Source organism: Carcharodon carcharias, chromosome 3 (assembly GCF_017639515.1).
Source record: "Carcharodon carcharias isolate sCarCar2 chromosome 3, sCarCar2.pri, whole genome shotgun sequence".
Lineage (NCBI taxonomy): Eukaryota > Metazoa > Chordata > Chondrichthyes > Lamniformes > Lamnidae > Carcharodon > Carcharodon carcharias.
The window spans coordinates 213598182-213616971 of record NC_054469.1 but is presented as its reverse complement, the minus strand read 5'-3'; the positions used below and the strand labels follow the sequence as shown (position 1 = coordinate 213616971).

At 41.5% G+C, this 18790-nt stretch overlaps 1 protein-coding gene across 1 annotated transcript in view; it reads right to left on the bottom strand.

Annotated features, from left to right (window-relative positions):
- Positions 1-432: 432 nt before the first annotated feature.
- wrnip1 (WRN helicase interacting protein 1) overlaps positions 433-18790 on the bottom strand; it is a 56272-nt gene continuing 37914 nt past the window's right edge. The window contains exons 4-7 of the mRNA XM_041183352.1: positions 13552-13784; positions 10762-10917; positions 4875-4954; positions 433-2140 (exon numbers count right to left, since the gene is read on the bottom strand). Of these exons, the coding sequence (XP_041039286.1) occupies positions 1904-2140; positions 4875-4954; positions 10762-10917; positions 13552-13784 (706 nt within the window). The 3' untranslated portion in view covers positions 433-1903. The remainder of the gene's footprint in view (positions 2141-4874; positions 4955-10761; positions 10918-13551; positions 13785-18790) is intronic.

Sequence of the window (18790 nt, the reverse complement as noted above, 5' to 3'; positions counted from 1 at the left end):
AACGTCAGACTTCACTTGTGAACAATGGTTGCTTAAATAAGGGACTAGGGACTGAAGGTTGTTCGATATCTGTAAAACCAGATCCCAGGAAAGAATCATTACCTTGAGCTAGGGAGGCTAGCAATTAGCATTATCGGTGAATATAATTTAAACATTTTTAACCATGAACTACTAAAAAACTAAGAACATCATAATCAAATTTGTCCAAAGTAAAGTGTAATTTTTACAGTCCTGTTCAGTTGCTCTCTGGAATTTGTATTAAATTAGTATGGGTCTAAAATGACAATTATTTTAAAAAGACCATAAACATAGATTTCCATGCATTTGCTGACGTTTCCATTATTTCTTGTCCTCAGGTCCTGTACGTTAAGTTTGCAAGTGTAGAATTGGCCCTTTGCCATTCACAATAGTGATTAGGAGTTTCATGCCATATTTTTAAACAATATTTTATTTGATGACACATCTGAGTTGATAAAGGTGCTATAGAAATACAAGTTGTTGTTGCATATAGTTTAAATGCTTTCCTGACATTTTTGACAAATCTGCCGTGGTGTTTTATTTAATATTAGACACCAACTTGGATATGAAGCAAAACCAAAATTCCAAGATATGGGTGGAACAAATTTCAGGATAACCAGCAAATATTTAATGAAAAATTTTATATTTTGTAAACTAACCAATAATACATATTGTAATTGTTTAGAAAATGTACAATTTGCAAAACTGTACAAATAAGAACACTGAAAAAAATCATTGAAAATATACTCTATAGACCTGCATATAACTTTTTACAATCACAACATTGGTCTTTTCCTCTCATTGTATCCTCAGCCATTTGTAAGCTTTATGAATGGGTTACCTCATCTCGAGAAACCAGATACAAGTTTCTGATGAATTTTTTTGTTGATCAAGGTGAGGGATGTCTATGTTGGGGATGAAGATCGAGCTAGGTGGTACCAATACAGGGGCAAATGCACAGTAAAGCTACTTTTATTCTGCCTTAACAAGGGGTCTCAATTCCAATTCATCCTCTATTACACCAAAAAAGATCTCCATTTCCAAAAACAACCCCAAGGGTTCTCCAGATTATTAATCTTGTTACAATGATGGTGAACTTGGTATTCTGTGCATTTGCGTGGAATTTAAGTTTCTAGAAAAGAAAGTCCATTAAAAAGCAGAAATTTTGCTGGGTGCAAACTCTGGCTAATGGAGTATCAATCTAATCTCTTTTAGGCATCCATACTCCTGTCCAGCTTTTTTTTGTTTATGGAGCCTTGTGATCCTGTGTGCCTAACAACAGAGGCTACACTTCAAAATAATCATTGTACGTAAAGGAATTTAGAATGGTCTGAGAATGTGATAAGCCAATACCTCCTAGGTAATATCAAGGGAAAATACAGGACATTTCCAGCAGTAAAGTGCACCTTTGATTTTGTTTCTTCTGTGTATCTTTAGGCAAAAAGCTCACGACGGTGTAGTGACATGTATGAATAGCAAAAACTCAATTACTTGTCTATCTTCATGAGTCCAGTAAAATATTCATCTTTCTTCACTGATGTGCTAATTAGACAAGAGTTCAACTGGTCTCCAGCTGTTAACTACTGTGACACCAGAGGGTCCCTCAAAGAAATGGAATGGATTGCCAAAGTTTGGTTGCGGTCCTTTGTTCTTACTCCTAAACTTTTCTCTTCAATTTTCTACCTTTTTAGAAAGATTATGCTCGAGATGAAATTGGCAGGGGGTGCTGACAGAAGTAACATGATTGCAGTTGTACATCAGTTTCCTTTCTCTTGCTGGTTGATATTTCTTTCACAGCATTACTTCCTACTGTTAGATTGACCAAGACAATAGAACTGTCTTTGTTAAATGGGAGGTTGTGGGGGAGCCCATTGCAATAAAGCGCCTATTCTTTACTTGGACAGGGACTGTCTTCCGGCTTGCTGAAAGAGCAATACGTATAGCCTTTTCCGTAGCCAAGATCCTTCATGAGTTTTGTAGGTGCATTTCTTAGGTGCAGTGGGACAGGAGGCAACGGGCCTTTGTGATTCCTCAGAGACTCTTTAACAGCTTCATATGCCATGTAAACCTCAACAGACTTTGGTGCTCTAGACAGGTATGTTACACATTGTGCTAAAATAACCTGCAAGATAAGAGAGAAAAGCCATTACTCACTTGTAAATTTACCAATCACCATTCTATAAATTGAGGTATACCTCAACAAAGATTGCGATACAAAACAGAAGAATTGGCCACTTTCCTTAAGATGATTTATTGGCCATGTGTTCTTCTGTTCTGCATCCTTCTAGAAAGTATATTAAGTATCGATCTTCTGTTCTTTAAAATGATAGGAAACATTTAATGCAATTTCTTGATGAGTTCATCAATATTTTTACTGATTAGAGTATCTTTATTGACATGTTATGATAAAAACAAAAACAGAATTACTTGGAAAAACTCAGCAGGTCTGGCAGCATCGGCGGAGATGAAGAGTTGACGTTTCGAGTCCTCATGACCCTTCGACAGAACTAAGTAGAAATGTCATTTCTACTTAGTTCTGTCGAAGGGTCATGAGGACTCGAAACGTCAACTCTTTTCTTCTCCACCGATGCTGCCAGACCTGCTGAGTTTTTCCAGGTAATTCTGTTTTTGGTTTGGATTTCCAGCATCCGCAGTTTTTTGTTTTTATGACATGTTATGATGTTGTTCATCTACAGTTGCCTATCAATTGCTTCCTACAACAGTGACTACACTGGATGTGGTTGGGACATCCTAAGATCATGAAAGATGCAATATACATGCAAGCCTTTTCTTTCTTTTACAGGAGGACTGATTGAGGTTGTAAGAATTGTACTATCCACTGACTTGATGCATTCCTCACACTCTTACTACTATAGGAACATAGGAATATTGGAAACTGGGAATATCCTACTCCAGCATTCAATTAGATCATTGTTGATTTGCAGCTCAACACCATTTTCCCACCTTTGTTCCATATCCCTTAATACCCTTGTCTAATAAAAAGTGATTAATCTCAATTTGGAAAACTCCAACTGGTACAGCATCTACAGCCTTCTAGGAGAGAGTTCCAGATTTCCACTGCACCTTGTGTGAAAAAATGTTTTTTGATTTCATCCCTGAATGGTCTCGGTCTAATTTTATGTCCCCTTTTTCTTGGTACACAACTCTCTATCCTTTCAACCACGTCATTAACAAATATGGTGAAAAGGTGAGGTCCCAGAAGAGGGATATTCACACTACTTGTCACATCCCGCCATTCAGAGTGCCTGGCACTTATCACCACTTTCTCTCCTACCTCCCAGCCAATTTCCAAATCAAATAAAAAGACTCCCTCCAATTTTGTGAACTCTCACTTTTGCTAATAATTTCTTGTGCAGAAATTTATTGCAAACCTTCTGGAGGTCCCGATAAAGGACATCCACAGACACTTCCTGATCTACCATCTCAAAAGAAATTCAACTGGATTAGTAAGGCATGACATAGCCTGAACAAACTCATCCTGTCTCTCTGGTCAGCTCAGATTATCTATTCCTAATAACAGATTCTAGTCACTTTCCTACAACTGACGTTAATTTATCATGACTTTCATTATCTGTTCTCTGTGTGATGCTTCTTAAACAGCGGAGTGAAATTAGCACATTTCCAGTCCAATGACACAAGAATGAATCTTACGAATCGAGAAAGCTTTGAAAGAATATGACTAATCCTTCTGCATTAACAATCATCATGTCATTAAAAAAGGTACCCAACTCTGTTAATTATGAGCCCTAACTTTCTACAGTGAGTTTAACGGGCATTTAAAGTGCAAATACAACAAGTTCTTTAAAGTAACAGGAAAGCAAAGGGCAACATACCATTTGTGTGAAGCAAACAGTGGAATGGTGTAAATCGACTAGCAAGTTCTGGAGGTTCGTACCTCATGGAGCTTTCTTCACCCCCCAGACTCACTGGCCTACTTGTGCATTAATAACAGCGTGCGCTGTTAACATGCCACTAATTTTCCAGGAAGATTTGAGCCATTATGTAGGAAACTTAAAATAATATAAAATGCACTCAACTGAATCATTACATTTTCTTAATGAGAATTAAAACCATATTGCAAAGAGTATCCCTCCTGAATAATGAGTGAAATGGTTTCCTTGTATACACATTAATTGTCAGTTTAGGAGGATTGAGGTTGAAAGTCTAGCCTACATCATGGCTGGAACTTGCAGACCGGCTGCAGGCGGCTGAATTTTGCGGTTGTTCCTGATTCTGCTGGGACCATTTTTTTCTTTTTGCTTATGCAGCCATATCCCAGTGTAGGAATACACAGTTTTATTCGGGGGTCAGGTCTGAAGGAGGTGCTGAGCAGCCCCAGGAATCACCTGCAAAGTTAAACTACTTTCCCTGTTGAAGGGCGCTGCTGTAAAATCTCTTGTAAGGGATTGCGAAAATTGATTAAACAGAGATTTAGTTAAAACAAGTCCACGTGATTCAAGAAATTCATCTTCCTCCTATCCTATAAGATTTATACTTGTGCATTTTTTGAGGCCAAAACCCAAATTGAGCTCTGCACGAAACATCAGCTTTGGACATATTGGGAACTTGTACTGTACAATGTCCTAAAGCCACCAGTTATCTTGCTCTAAATAGTGATACTAAATATTGCAGAACTAACCTAGTAGCAGCACTACTCAGAATTCAAGTAACTGCATGAAACTTTTTGCATCTATTAACAATTTGCAATTTGAGGGTGGAACAGAATCTGGCAAGAGGGCTTATTAAAATCATAAAAGAATGGAATTTCAAAAGGTGAAAAATAGTTATTGTAATCCAGATATAAATACACAGACAAGAATAAAATATTAAAATACCTCGCATTCAGGCATCCCTATAAAATGGCATCCTTGGTAAGCAGATACCGCCTGGGTCAAAGCCAAAGGGTCTGCTAGTCCTATAAAAGATCAACAAGCAACAGCTGAGTTTAGCATACGGTCTTTCAGAAATTATAACTGTACTAAATACTCGTATATTTATACAAGCCAGTTATACTGCAGAGTTTGAAGTAAAGATGGTTTCAGTGTCTGAAGCCTTCATTTCACTACTACTATTCTGTAAAGGTTTTGGAATGTGTACTGAAATTAGAAGACAGCAAAAACTGTACTTGACAGAAGTCATGGATTCACTGTGAAAATAAAATAAAAATGCCAAAAGAAACACCACGCTACCAAAATATTGGAAGCTAAAAGTGTCTTTATGCAAACATTCAGACTAAGGTGTTTGCAAAATGTCCATACCATAGGATATATGAACTACATCTGACTCATAAGCCCTAGCAACCTGGTCCATGAAACAGAGACAACTCTGTTTTGCTTGAGCTGATATTTTTTAAACATAGTTTACCCTATTTGAATATTGTACAGACTTGCAAAGGGCAGCTTTTAGAGTTGATAAATTGGTGGGCAATTCTGAAACCAGGGAGAGAATTTTGCCCCTGTTGGGGGGGGTTGTGCAGGGCTGGGCGTGGACCCAATCGGCACCCCCAATCGGGTCCGCGCTGTCATTTTACGTGGGCGGGCCAATTAAGGCCTGCCCAACATGACGCGCGCCCGGAAGCCTCAGGGAGATAAGTTTTAAGTTTTAATAAAGAAAAAAAATAAATTTAAGATATGTCTCCTCATGTCTCAGTGTCACATGAGCTGGGGCATGTCAATGAACTTTAATGAAAAAATGTATTTAATTTATAAAGCCTTCATGAAACCTCATCCCGCCTATGGATGAGGGTCCATGAAAAATGCGAAGGCCGCCTGGGTTCTTTGCCTGCCCGCCAACCTTAAGGTTGAACGGGCAGCTTTCTCAATAGGTTTAATTAGTTAATTAATGGCCTTAACAGGCCTTTGACAGTTCGGCTGACGCACGCCCGACATCACCCAGCATCATTTTGCGCTTCAGCAAGTGGGCCCGCCCCTGCTCACTGAACCAAAAATTCTCCTCCAGAACACTATGATCTATAAATATTCCCAGCTAGATATATACAAACGAATGGGAACGTTGATTTAAACTTATTTGTAATTGATGAAGTTCTATTGTGTGCATTAAAACAGCAAAAAAAAAAGAATGTTTGGATAATCCTTCTGTATCAGAAGCTCCCTGCACATAGGAGAGAATGATGGTGCAATCAAATCATTGCTCTTTTTCTTAATATTTATTCCTGGGATATTGCAGCAATTATTACCCATCCCAGTGTGCTGAGGGTTTTGAGAATCATGCAAATAGTTGAACTAGATTTGCATCAAATATCTCTCCCTTTCACAAAAGCTTGATTGGAACTCAAGTCAGTCACTAGTGGGCTAGTTCCACTGCAGCCACATAAGGGTGCACTGTCAATTCCCGGGGCAGCACAGCACCTCCCTCAGGCCTAGCCCCTGGAAGTACTGCCCAGCCCCACAATGGGAAATGGCTGCAAGGACAAGAAAAGGTGCATAATCCAGGTAGAACCAGGATCTGTCCCATACTCTAGCCACCAGAAGCAAATCTGCAAGCTCCACTGGGGTCTGGGCTCCAATTGCAAACCCGTCCTTGTTAGCTAGCAAATAATGTGTATATATAAGGACAAAACATTTTACTCAATATTTAGAAGAGCTACTTTTTACAATATTATTTTAGTTCTCTTTAGGAAAATTAGTTTATCAATTTTACTCATTCATTTAATTATGTTTCTGATGAGTGCATTTTATATTAATTTGCATTTTAAAATGGGTCATATTTTTTCTGGAAAAATATTACATGTTTAATATGCAAACCAGTTATTAATGTGCAAGTAGGATAGCAAGCTTGAGGGTGAAGAGATGCACGAGATGTGAATCTCCAGAACTTGCTACTTGATTTATGCTGCTCCACTGTGCTTCACAAAGGCATTTCGCCTTTGGCTTTCCTGCTATTGTAAATAAGTTACTGGATTTGCAGATCGAGTGTCTGTTAAACCCACTGCAAGGAGTCAAAGCTCATAATTAATATTGTACCTTTTTAATTACATAATTTTTAATGCATTGCTGATCACAGAATTGTTACGGTGTAGGAGGCGGCTAATTGACCCATCGTGTCAGCACCGGCTGTCTGAGCATTTTAACTTAGTGCCAATCCGCTGCCTTTTCCCCGTAACTCTGCACATTGGATGATTACCTAAATAGAAACAATGCCCTCTTAAATGCCTTAATTGACCCTGCCTCCACCACACTTCCAGGCAGTGCATTCCAAATCCTAACTGATCGCTGTGAAAAAAATTTTCTCACCTCACATTTGCTTCTGTTGCAAAAGACTATAAAACTGTGCCCTCCGGTCCTTGATCCGTTTAAGAGTGGGAACAGTTTCTCCCTATATACATTGTCCAGACCCCTCATGATTTTGAAAACTTCTATCCAGTCTCCTCTTAGCATTCTCCTCTCCAAGGAAAACAGTCCCAACTTCTCCAATCTTTCCTCGTACCTTAAGTGTCTCATCCCTGGAACCATTCTCATAAATCTCTTCTGAACTCTCTCCAATACGTTCGCATCCTTCCTAGAGTGTGGCACCCAGAACTGTACAGAATACTCCAGCTGAGGTCTAACCAGCGTCTTATATAAGTTCATCCCAGTGCCTTATCAACTAAGCACCAACAGTTTATCCAATACCTCCTCCTCTTCTCCGCACTGAACTTCATCTGCCACCTATCTTCCCACTCCACCAATGTGTCAATGTCCTTTTGAAGTTCTACGCTGTCCGCCTCACCATTTACAGTTCTCCCAAGTTTTGTGTTGTCCACAAACTTTGAAATTGGCCCCTGCACACCAAGATCTAGATCTTTTATATATGTCAGGAAAAGCAAAGGTCCCAATACCAACCCCTAGGGAACTCCACTACAAACTTTCTTCCAACCCGAAAAATACCCATTAACCATTACTCTCGGTTTCCTCAGCCAATTTTGTTTCCACGTCGCTACCGTCCCTTTTATTCCATGACCTAAAACTTGCCTCACAAGTCTGTTGTGTGGCACTGTATCGAACGCCTTTTGGAAGTCCGTATACACGTCAATGGCCTTGCCCTCATCAACCATCTCTGTTATCTCTTCAAAAAACTCCAGCAAGTTAGTTAGACACAATTTTCCCTTAATAAATCCATGCTGACTCTTCTGAATCAATCCACATTTTTCCACATGATTATTAATTCTATTCTGAATAATTGTTTCTAGAAGTTTCCCCACCACCGAAGTTAAACTGACTGGTCTGTAAATGCAGGGCAATTCTTTACCCCATTTTTCAAACAAGGGCGTAATGTTTGCAATTCTCCAGTCTTCCGGCACCTCCCCCGAATCCAGGAAACATTGAAAGATTATTGCCAGTGCCTCTGCAATTTCCACTCTCATTTCCTTCAATACTCTTGGAGCATCTCATCTGATCCCAGTGCCTTATCAACTAAGCACCGACAGCTTATCCAATACCTCCTCCTTATCAATTTTAAACAATTCTAGTGACTGAGTTTCCTCCTCTGTCACCATGGCCTGGGCAACATCTGCCTCGCAGGTAAAGACAGATGCAAAGTATTCATTTAACACCTCAGCTATGCCTCTATGTGTAAATCCCCTTTTTTGGTCCCTAATAGGCCCTACTGCTCCTTTAACCACCCTTTTACCATTGATGTGCTTATAGAATAATTTTGGATTTCCTTTTATGTTAGCTGCCGATCTTTTATCATAATCCCTCTTTGCTTCTTGTATTTGCTTTTTCACATCCCTTCTGAACCTTCTGTATTTAGCTTGGTTCTCAATTGTATTTGCTACCTGACACCTGTTGTAAGCACACTTTTTCTTTGTTAACTTAATTTCTATCTCCTTTGTCATTCAGGGAGCTCTGGATTTGTTTGTCCTACTCTTCCCTTTTGAGGGAATATGCCTTGACTGTGCCCAAACCATCTCCTCTTTGAAAGTAGCCCATTGTTCAGCTATTGATTTTCCCGCCAACCTTTGGTTCTAGTCTATCCAGCCCAGCTCCTTTCTTGCCCCATTGAAGTCTGCTCTCCGCCAGATGATTTATTCTTACTCTAGGTTGACCAATTTCATTTTCCACCGTCGTCCTAGAACTTATGATACAATGATCACCGCCCCCTAAATGTTCCCCCACTGTTACTTGATCTACTTGGCCTACCTCATGCCCAAAAACCAGGTCTATCACTGCCTTTTTATTGGACTGGGCACAGACTGCTGTAGGAAATTCTCTATCTGCCTGCTTGCCCCTAACTTGCGGTATGGCCATTTCTCTGAATGTAGCTCTCTGCCTCACAGATGCAACTCAGTGACTCCAGCCACTGCTCAAGCTCTGAAACACAGAGCTCAAGCTTGTGTTGCCAGCGACACTTCCTGCACATGGGCTCGTCTGGGTCACAAGAAGTGTCCACAGCTCCCCACATGCCACAGGACAGGCATTCTGCTTGGCTGAGCTGTCCTACCATGCCTTAACCGTAAAACTTTAAATCACTTAACTTAAACTTTAGATACTTTTACTACTTTAACCTTACTCTTGTACTATTAACTACAAACTGGAGATAAGTAGAAATTCTTCGCCCTTACTCACAAACAAGCTCCCTCTCCTGTGCCTATAAATTCTTACTTTTCCTTGCTTGTTTAGAAACTTAGGTTTCTGTACTCACGCTGTTTTCAATCTCCTGACTGTGTTTCCACTCGCGCTGTTTTGTCTCCCGACCTCTCGCTGTTTTGTCTCCCGACCTCTCGCTGTTTTGTCTCCCGACCTCTCGCTGTTTTGTCTCCCGACCTCTCGCTGTTTTGTCTCCCGACCTCTCGCTGTTTTGTCTCCCGACCTCTCGCTGTTTTGTCTCCCGACCTCTCGCTGTTTTGTCTCCCGACCTCTCGCTGTTTTGTCTCCCGACCTCTCGCTGTTTTGTCTCCCGACCTCTCGCTGTTTTGTCTCCCGACCTCTCGCTCACCTCTCTTCCCCAAAGTCTCACTGTTTTAACCTCTCTGTGCTGGAGTTTCACTGTTTAACCTCTCTGTCCCAAAGTCTTGCTGTTTTAACCTCTCTCTCTCGGAGTTTCCCTGCTTTAACCCCTCTCTCCTGAAGTCTCGCTGTTTTTTCTGACCCTGAAGGGCAACAATGCGGAATCTCATTCCTTCACGTAGCAAATTGTTGTTAGAGATTTGAAAAACAATTTTTTTTCTAACTTTTATTTTGTCTTGTTTTTTTGTTTCTCTCAATCTAATCTATCCTTCCCTCTCCATTTCGCTTTCTATACCTGGATTGACTTTAATTCACCCTTTTTCCTTCTCTGTTCCTGTTGCTTTCTCAATCCATGAATGTCATGGTTAATGAGAGAGACCACTAAGCCCGTGTTTAAAAGGTTCCAAAAGCTCTGTGACCAGCTCAAAATTTCAGCAAGTCATGGGAGACAAAATCTTTGAGCGGAAGAGTGGTGGCATAAGTCTAACTAGCAATTTACACCCTGCGATATTCCACTCTGGCAAGATTTGGTGTACAGAAAAAAAATTGCAATGACACTTTAAAATTTTATGCAATAAATTGTGAGTTTGGTAGCAAATGGTACCGGGTGATAGCAAAAATCTGAACTTCGCAACAAAGAGAAACTCTGAAGCTTGGGTCCTTTCGGTCCTGTGACTAATCATTTTTCTCTCCAGTCTCTTTCCAACCATTACCAAAAATCAAAGACTTGGAGTAGCTGGAAGAAATATTCAACAGTGCCATTCTGAAGTCTTACCTACATCTTCACTGGCAAACCTCACCAGTCTCCGTGCTACATACAGTGGATCCTCACCACCTTCTAGCATCCTTGCCAGCCAATAGAGAGCAGACTTCTCATCAGAGGCTCGCATGGTCTTGTGCAGTGCTGATATGCAATTATAATGTTCCTCACCTGAGAATGAAACAAGTATTCCAGGATGATTGATCAACAGACTGTTATATTATGATACCTCCAATGATATTGTTCAGTTCAGTATTTGGGGTGTGGTTTCTTCAAGCACTAGTGTATATGACGCAGTAATTTGGGCATCTAGCCAATATATCACATTGTTGACTTGAGGTAAAATGCTTATATGCTTCACTGAGGTTATATGGTGCAGTTCCTCACAAATGCATTTATGATACTAGTGATCTAAAAAAAATCTGTTCATGCTACAAGCAACTTTGTTCTTCCTCCCCAAAACCTAATTCACAGTAATTTACATTACACGTGTATTTTTTTGCCCCATTTTCCAGTGCATTACAATGTTTAAGATTATTCAATAGGGCATTTACTTGTTTATTCTTCCCTCCTTTACCAGAATCATTTTCTACTAGTTATTTAATTGATTAAGAGATTTTTACTCACAATATTTCCCGTAATTGATATTATGTTCTTATGGAAGTTATAGGCTCCACACTATAGGAAACATGTTGAGGCAGTAAAGAGGGTACAGGACATATTCACTAGGATGCTGCTTGGTTATAAGGAAATGGAAATACTAGGAAGGATTTGAATATTTGGGACTGTTTTCATTGTAATTTAGAATTCTCACCCACATCTTTGTGCCTTCATCTCTTAATGCCCTCACTCCTCCCCCATCTCTATAACCTCTTCAGATCTAAAACCTCCTGCTGAACTATCCTTCTTCCGACTTTGCTCTTTCACCTGTTCCCACTCCCTTCAACTGTTCAGGCCCACATTCTGGAAATCCCTCCCTAAAACCCTCTACCTTCTTCACCTCTTCCGAGGCTCTCCTTTAAAACCCATCTCAGACTAAGCTTTTTGGTGACCTCTCCTAATATCCTCTTTAGCTCGATGGTCCATTTTTGAGTGATTATGCTTCTGACATTAAGAGAATTACCTGGAAAAACTCAGCAGGTCTGGCAGCATCGGCGGAGAAGAAAAGAGTTGACGTTTCGAGTCCTCATGACCCTTCCAGACTCGAAATGTCAACTCTTTTCTTCTCCACCGATGCTGCCAGACCTGCTGAGTTTTTCCAGGTAATTCTATTTTTGTTTTGGATTTCCAGCATCCGCAGTTTTTTTGTTTTTATGCTTCTGACATTGTTTGACACATTTTTCTCCCTTAGAAGGCAATACATAAATGCAATTGTTTCTGCTTGGCTATCCACACATCCTAAAATACAAAATCTTTTTTAAGAATATATATTTATTCTGCATCTTTGCAATCCCATGTTGGCCCACAGCTGCATGTGTCAATTTCTCTTTTCAGCTAGCTCATTCCTCACTTTTCTAAAATATATTCTATTTCAAAATGGTACCCTTATCTTTGTTCTAATCTTTTTCCTTTGGACCTTTAAAGAATCATATCATGATCACCATAACAGAGGTTCATGCCCACATTTATTTCGCCTATCTGACCTGTTCTGTTACTCATAACTAGATTTGCAACCTTCAACACCTTTTTGTCCTTTTGTCTATGACATCTTTTGGTTACCTCCATCTATCACTGGCCCTCTATCCAGCTCTACTTGTCCCACCCCACCTTAAACCAGCTTTTCACCTCTTTTCTATTTTTCCTTAGTTCTGTTGAAGAGTTATACAGACTTGAAACGTTAACTGCGTTCCTCTCCGCAGATGCTGTCAGACCTGCTGAGTTTTTCTAGGTATTTTTAATTTTGTTTTGGATTTCCAGCATCCGCAGTTTTTTGCTTTTATCTTAGATTTGCAATGCCTCTTGAAGATACAGACATATGCTTGAGGAAGGAGTCGAACAAACATTTTTGGAAATCCATTCCTTTTTCACCCATTTGCTCCTTTCCTGTCCCAATGGGCCAAGTCCCAGGACCCAAAACGAGCAGGAGGTTTCCTTTCAGGTGTTTCTGCCATTAAATGACTAATTTTATAAGCACGTTTAGCTATTTATTTCTAACATTGTGTATTTTTATTTTAAAAATTCGCAGCAAAATAAAATTTATTTTAAGGTGACCTATGTGAAGAAGGAAAGTGTTGTTGATAACATTTTGAACAAAACTGAGAATCATGAGATTTTGTGGCAATTGCTGATTCTCAATTGGTGCTGTGGAAAATTATTGGAGGGATTTGTTTGCTTGATTGGGTTTGGGAGGGTAGCACAGTCAAACAAGATCTTGTGTCCACCGTACTGATGTCAGTAGATAATTATCAGGAGCAGGAATCTTTACTTTTAGTTGATAATTTTGCTTGACCAAACGTGACTGCAAGCAAGAAATCTGTTTTGCAGAAAGGCTTAAAGTTATATATTACCAGCATGAACAGAGAATTCAAAAGCAAAAATACTGCAGGTGCTGGAAATCTGAAATATTATCAGAAAATGCTAGAAATACTTAGCTGGCCAGGCAACATCTGTGGTGAGAAATCTCCTGTGAAGGGTCCCACTAATAGGTCACAGGCCTGAAATGATAACTTTTTTTCTCGCTCCGCAGCTGCTCCCTGACCTGCCGAGTGTTTCCAGAAACTTCTACATTGAATCAAAAATTATCTTCAGAATAAAGGGTTTTAGTTTACTGAGAAGTGTGCTCACTCCACTGTATAGATAATTTACCTGCTCGATCGTACAGTATGTGAGATCTTTGGAGTCCTTCTTTTATATGCGTTTCCTTAATTACAATCTTCTTTGATGGGGCATTTTTCTGTAAATTATTGTTCTGGGCCTTTTTTGTTTCTGCAACTTTTGCTTGAATGGCAAGATGAAGTCCATTTAATGCAGTCCTCGCGTCGCCATCACATAGGTAGGCAATGCTGCGTATTGCTTCTGGTTCAATAGAAATGTGCAACCTATAATACAAAAGCTGAAACTGAAATCACTTGATCCTACTCTTGCTACACACAGGTTTTTCAGATGGATGACGAACCAAACTCTTGACGGCTATCCAGTGACTGCCGATGGAAAGTATGTATGAATCAGCACTGAGTGAATACAGAAGCTGGTTCAGCAGCAACACTGCGTCAAGGATATATTACTTGTCAACACTTGCAGTTTGAGGAATAGTACAAGAGGATCACCGCCATCTCTGAAATCTCATTAGGATTTGCATCTTCAGGAAAGGAGAACAGCAGATGATTTGAGATAAATTACAATGTTTTAAATGTAAGCATAAACTAAATAGGTGTCAAGTACAGCTACATTCAGAGTGTACTCAAATTTAAACATGTTCATAAAGGAAGTTCAGGTAGTCTCAACTGTGTGACAATGAAAGGCACAGCAATTTAGAATGCAGTTGAGACAAAGCATTTTTGTACACAATAATCAATGCATTACTTTGCAAACAGCAAAGAAATAAACAATTCATTCCGTCAATTAACCATCCTACGGTGGCGCTTGTCTCCAGAATATAAAAGCAATGTCCTGAATTAACTTTCCTGAAAACAAAAGTTGGAATTTTAATTGGAGTCATAAGTTAAATATTTATAATCAAGCTGTAAATTATTATCTATTGATTAGAATTGCCCATTTAATAAAACACACCATTTTGTTTCAGAAAAGGTAATTCAAACGAAGCTCTATAAAAATAGATTAAAATTAAAGGATGATGTAGCACACTAATACTCTTTACTGTATGTATTCTGACATTGGTCAATGAAACAGAGCACTCTGTACATCACACAATGATTAGATGCACATCACTGAATGCAATTGCTAACCTGAAACTGGTATTTGCAGTGTAATGCCACCGTTAATCTATCTAGCTATAGGTGCCATATTTATTTTCCTTGGATAGCTAAAATGTGGACATTTTTTATATTTTATATGACAGAAGGTGAAGTTTTTGGTTCTGTTAAACAGAAAGAGACCCTCTTAAATGGCACATCCCTTGATCTTCATTCATCTAGTTAAGCTGGGACTGAACTTCAAAGCAAAAGCATATGGCAAAGCAAAAGCACATGGCATAGTTTCACAACAGCATGATTTTTCACTCAGTATCGATGGTTTCCCTTTCTATATCATATTTCAATCACTATTCTTCAATCTACTTTTCTTCTTTAAGCAATTCCTTAAGCAAGATACATTTGTGTACAGAATCCTTTTCCTCACCACTTGCTGTTCTGAAAGTGGCTTCTTGTTGATTATAGAGTTCCACAGACATCAGTCACTTCCAGTGTCTTGCCCAAGTGGATGCTATTCATGTGTAAGCCACAGCACTGAGTGCAGTCTGAAAACTAAGGACCAGTTTACAGAGATAATTAACGAGGAACAAAATTTTGAAGTTTGTTGGGAATGAGCAGATGAGGGAGAACTGTAAATTGAAGCAACTGTCAAAAAAAAAGCAGAGAGAAATAAGAGAAATAAGATAATAAAGGGACAGTAACAAAGTGCCATTTATGCATATCAGGGGCAAGAGGAGGACGCATAGGGATAGTGAGCTATTTATAAGCGGCAGGGGATAGCAGTGCTTAAGAAGTGACAGGGTTAATAAATCAGATTGTGACTATTTTTAACAACTGAAACAAGGAGGGAAAGACAAAAGTGATGCCCAAGTCGAAAAGGAGCATTAAAAAAAGAGAGCAGCTTAGAAACCCTTAGAATCAAGACACAAGATTAATGTAAGTCATTTAGAACAGAGGGCAAAAGTTACTTCTCTTATCAGAGTTTCAGGGTTGAGGAAGAAATGATGTCAGTGTTCAAGATGCAATAGGTCAATGGTGAAAAATGGTGTAGGTTTTAGACAAATTAGCATACTTCGGCTAATAAAAAAATGGATGTTAATATGCATTCTATAAGTGAAATTAGCTTGATCTAGTATATTCAGATAGGTTTTTTATTGAAGACAGGTTGCTAAGGGAACAATAAGCCATATCTCGGGATTGGCTAGATGGAATTGAGATGAAGTAAAGAGACGAAAGAGGAATTTGTAAAGTCAGAATCATAGGTATTTAGCCCTCGTCAGGCGCACATGATCGGCGGGCCTGGGAGTGGACGGGAAACAGGCCCCCGACCGTGTTTTCACGCTGGCTGGCCAATTAAGGTCCACCCAGAATGAAATACATCTTCTGAATGATCGAGAAAGGCTGGGCGGGGGCCTATCGGACGCCGGGTCCTATGGCAGGCTGGCGGGTGCTTTAAAACTGGCAAAGGCACCTCCGGGGAGAATCATTAGAGTCGGTCTGGAGACTGGAACAATGGCCTCACCAGTGACAAATGAAGTCAGTTGGGAGGGCCGGTCAGTGGGGCACTTGTCCCCCCGTTTCTCCGATGATTGCCTCGTGGTCCTCGTGGAGGAGATCGGTGTCAGGCATGGCAGGGTTGGCAGGAGGATAGCACTGCACCAGACCAAAAAAGCTTGGGAGGAGTTGGCAGCAGAGGTCAGCACCCACAACGATGGGTGCAGTGCTGCAAAAGGTTCAATCACCTGCTGCGCTTGGCAAGGGTGGGTACCGTGTTGGCACACGTCAGTGTGTAGAAGTGTTAAGGGCTGGCTGTTCCCACCCCCCCGCCCCGTGGAGCTCACGGGTGTTAGAGTCTGAGAGCCAACTGTCAATGAGGCCAGAGCTGGCCAAGGGGTGAGCCCTGGCTGCTTGGCCCAAGTGCCTTGCGGCTCGAGGTCCATGACTTGGATGTACCCTGCAAGGTGGGGTTGGTCAGGCTGCAATGGTACTGCAGTTACATGGTGGACTAATCGATGCTCCTCTGTCCTTTCAGGAGAAGAGGAGCCATAACATCATCAAGAGTCAAGGACACGCGGAGGCCCCCCCAAACCTCCTAATCATGACAAGGTATGAAAAGAATGCATCGGAGCTGGAGAGCCGCCACCCAACTCAGTCAGCCGTTTGTGGAGAGGCAGGGTTCTATGACGAAGGTAAAAGTGCAGTACATAGGAGTGAGTGTCGGATTGTGCAAACATTCTTGTGTAGTCTCATCATTAATAGAAGCCTCAACCTGGAGTCCCCATTGATCATTGAAAGAAGATGGCACCATGATGCAGTTATCCATTGTCTCACCAGGGAGCCTGGCATGCACAGTGACAGTGTGATGACTTAAACTAGTGACATGTCGTTGTTCTCCCTTAGATTTGCCAGCTTGTACATAAATGCAGGATCCTGAAGAGCCATCCTTGACGCCAAAGGACACCAGGCTTCAGATGCAACTGCATCATACCCACTCTCTGAACCGGGCATCAGCGCAGCACCTTGGTGGTTGTTAGATCATTGGCTAGAATGTCTATGCACGGTAGTGAGGGCACTTCACATTCACTTGGGGAGCAGGTGGAAGTAGAGAGTGCCCAGGACGCCAGCAGTCGGAGGACTGCTGAAGACCATGACGATGCTGAGTCGAAGGCAGATGATGAGCCTCTGGAGTCGTCCATTAGGCGGCAGATGCTGGATGTCCAACAGGATGTGCAGAAGGATCTGGCAGAGATCCATGAGGGTATACGTGCCATAGTCTCTGTTGTGGAGGAGTGTATACAGAGCATGAGCACTGTGTCGACCCTCATTGCTGAGCGCACTGCCTCCTCTATTGAAAGAGTGGCATCTCACATGAAGAGGCAGCTCCAGGGACAGAATCAGGGGTTCCTGGGGTTGCGGTCGGACCTGCAAGCCCTCACACAGGCAATGACCTCAGATGGTTAGTGCCAATGTGGGAGATGGATGAGGCATCCAGTATCCCAACTAGGGGGCCCGTCAATGAATGGCAGGCAGGGAGGTCCAGAGCGACCTCACATTGGTGCACAACCTGCTTGTTGTCTCTGTGGACATCTCTCAGGGCGCTTTGGATGATAGCAGGAGCTCCTCCACCCCTCTGCCAGTGACCATGTCTTGTGATGAGGCTGCGATGACTGGGGAGATGCCAACTTGGCACTGGCCACTCCCTCCCAGGTGGGGCAAGTAGAGGCTCCAATGGCCAGAGGAGGACCACCAAGGTCATCAAGAACAACAAGACAGTACAGTCAGCAGGCTGCATCCAATGCAGCTGCCAGTGAGGGGGGCCACACAAGATGCAACACTTATAAACGCAAGTTTAAGGTACCATGACCACAAGAGGGACTGTTAAGGATGATCTTCTATTCTGTCATTTTTGTTAATATGTTCAATGGTGTGGCCATTAACACCAGATACAGTTCTGTTCATTTGTTGTGAGTGACAAAATGATATAAATTTTGCTTTGGCCTTAACAGCCTGAGTATGCTTCACTTTTTTTGGTGCAGGGCAAGCCAGTATTTAATGCTGGATATGAGTGGCTCTAAACATTATTGCACAGGCATTGAGTGGACTTTGTGTTGAAAGGAAAGGGCCATTTCAGACATTCAGGATGGGGGCGGCAGCCTGGCATGAGGTGGAAGCAGATCTTTGGCAGCCTAGCTGAAAGAACATTGGAACAAGGCATCCCTGGTGTCCCTGCCTCCCTGAAGGATACAGAGGTCTGCCTCCACACCCTCAGCGTTCCCCTCACCATGCTCCTCTTCTGACTCAACAATGGATTCATCCTCTGTGGCCTGTGCAGCTGCCTCAAGATCCTCTTGCTCTTGTAGGTAACCCCTTGCCAGTGCCAGATTGGGGAGAGCACAGAACGCAACCACTATCAGTGACACCGCTCTGGGGAGTATTGCAGTGCTCCACCTGAACTGTCCAGGCATCGGAAGTGCATCTTCAGAAGACCTATGGTCTTCTCTATCACCGCCCTCGTGGAGGCATGACTCCTGTTATAACGCTGCTCTGCCTCTGTTCTTGGGTGGCGGAGAGGGGTCATAAGCCACCTTTTCCAACGGACAGCCCTTGTCATCCATCCAGTCGGGCTGGAGCACTGAATAGCCTCGGCACCTGGGAAGGTCTGAGGATGTAAGGGT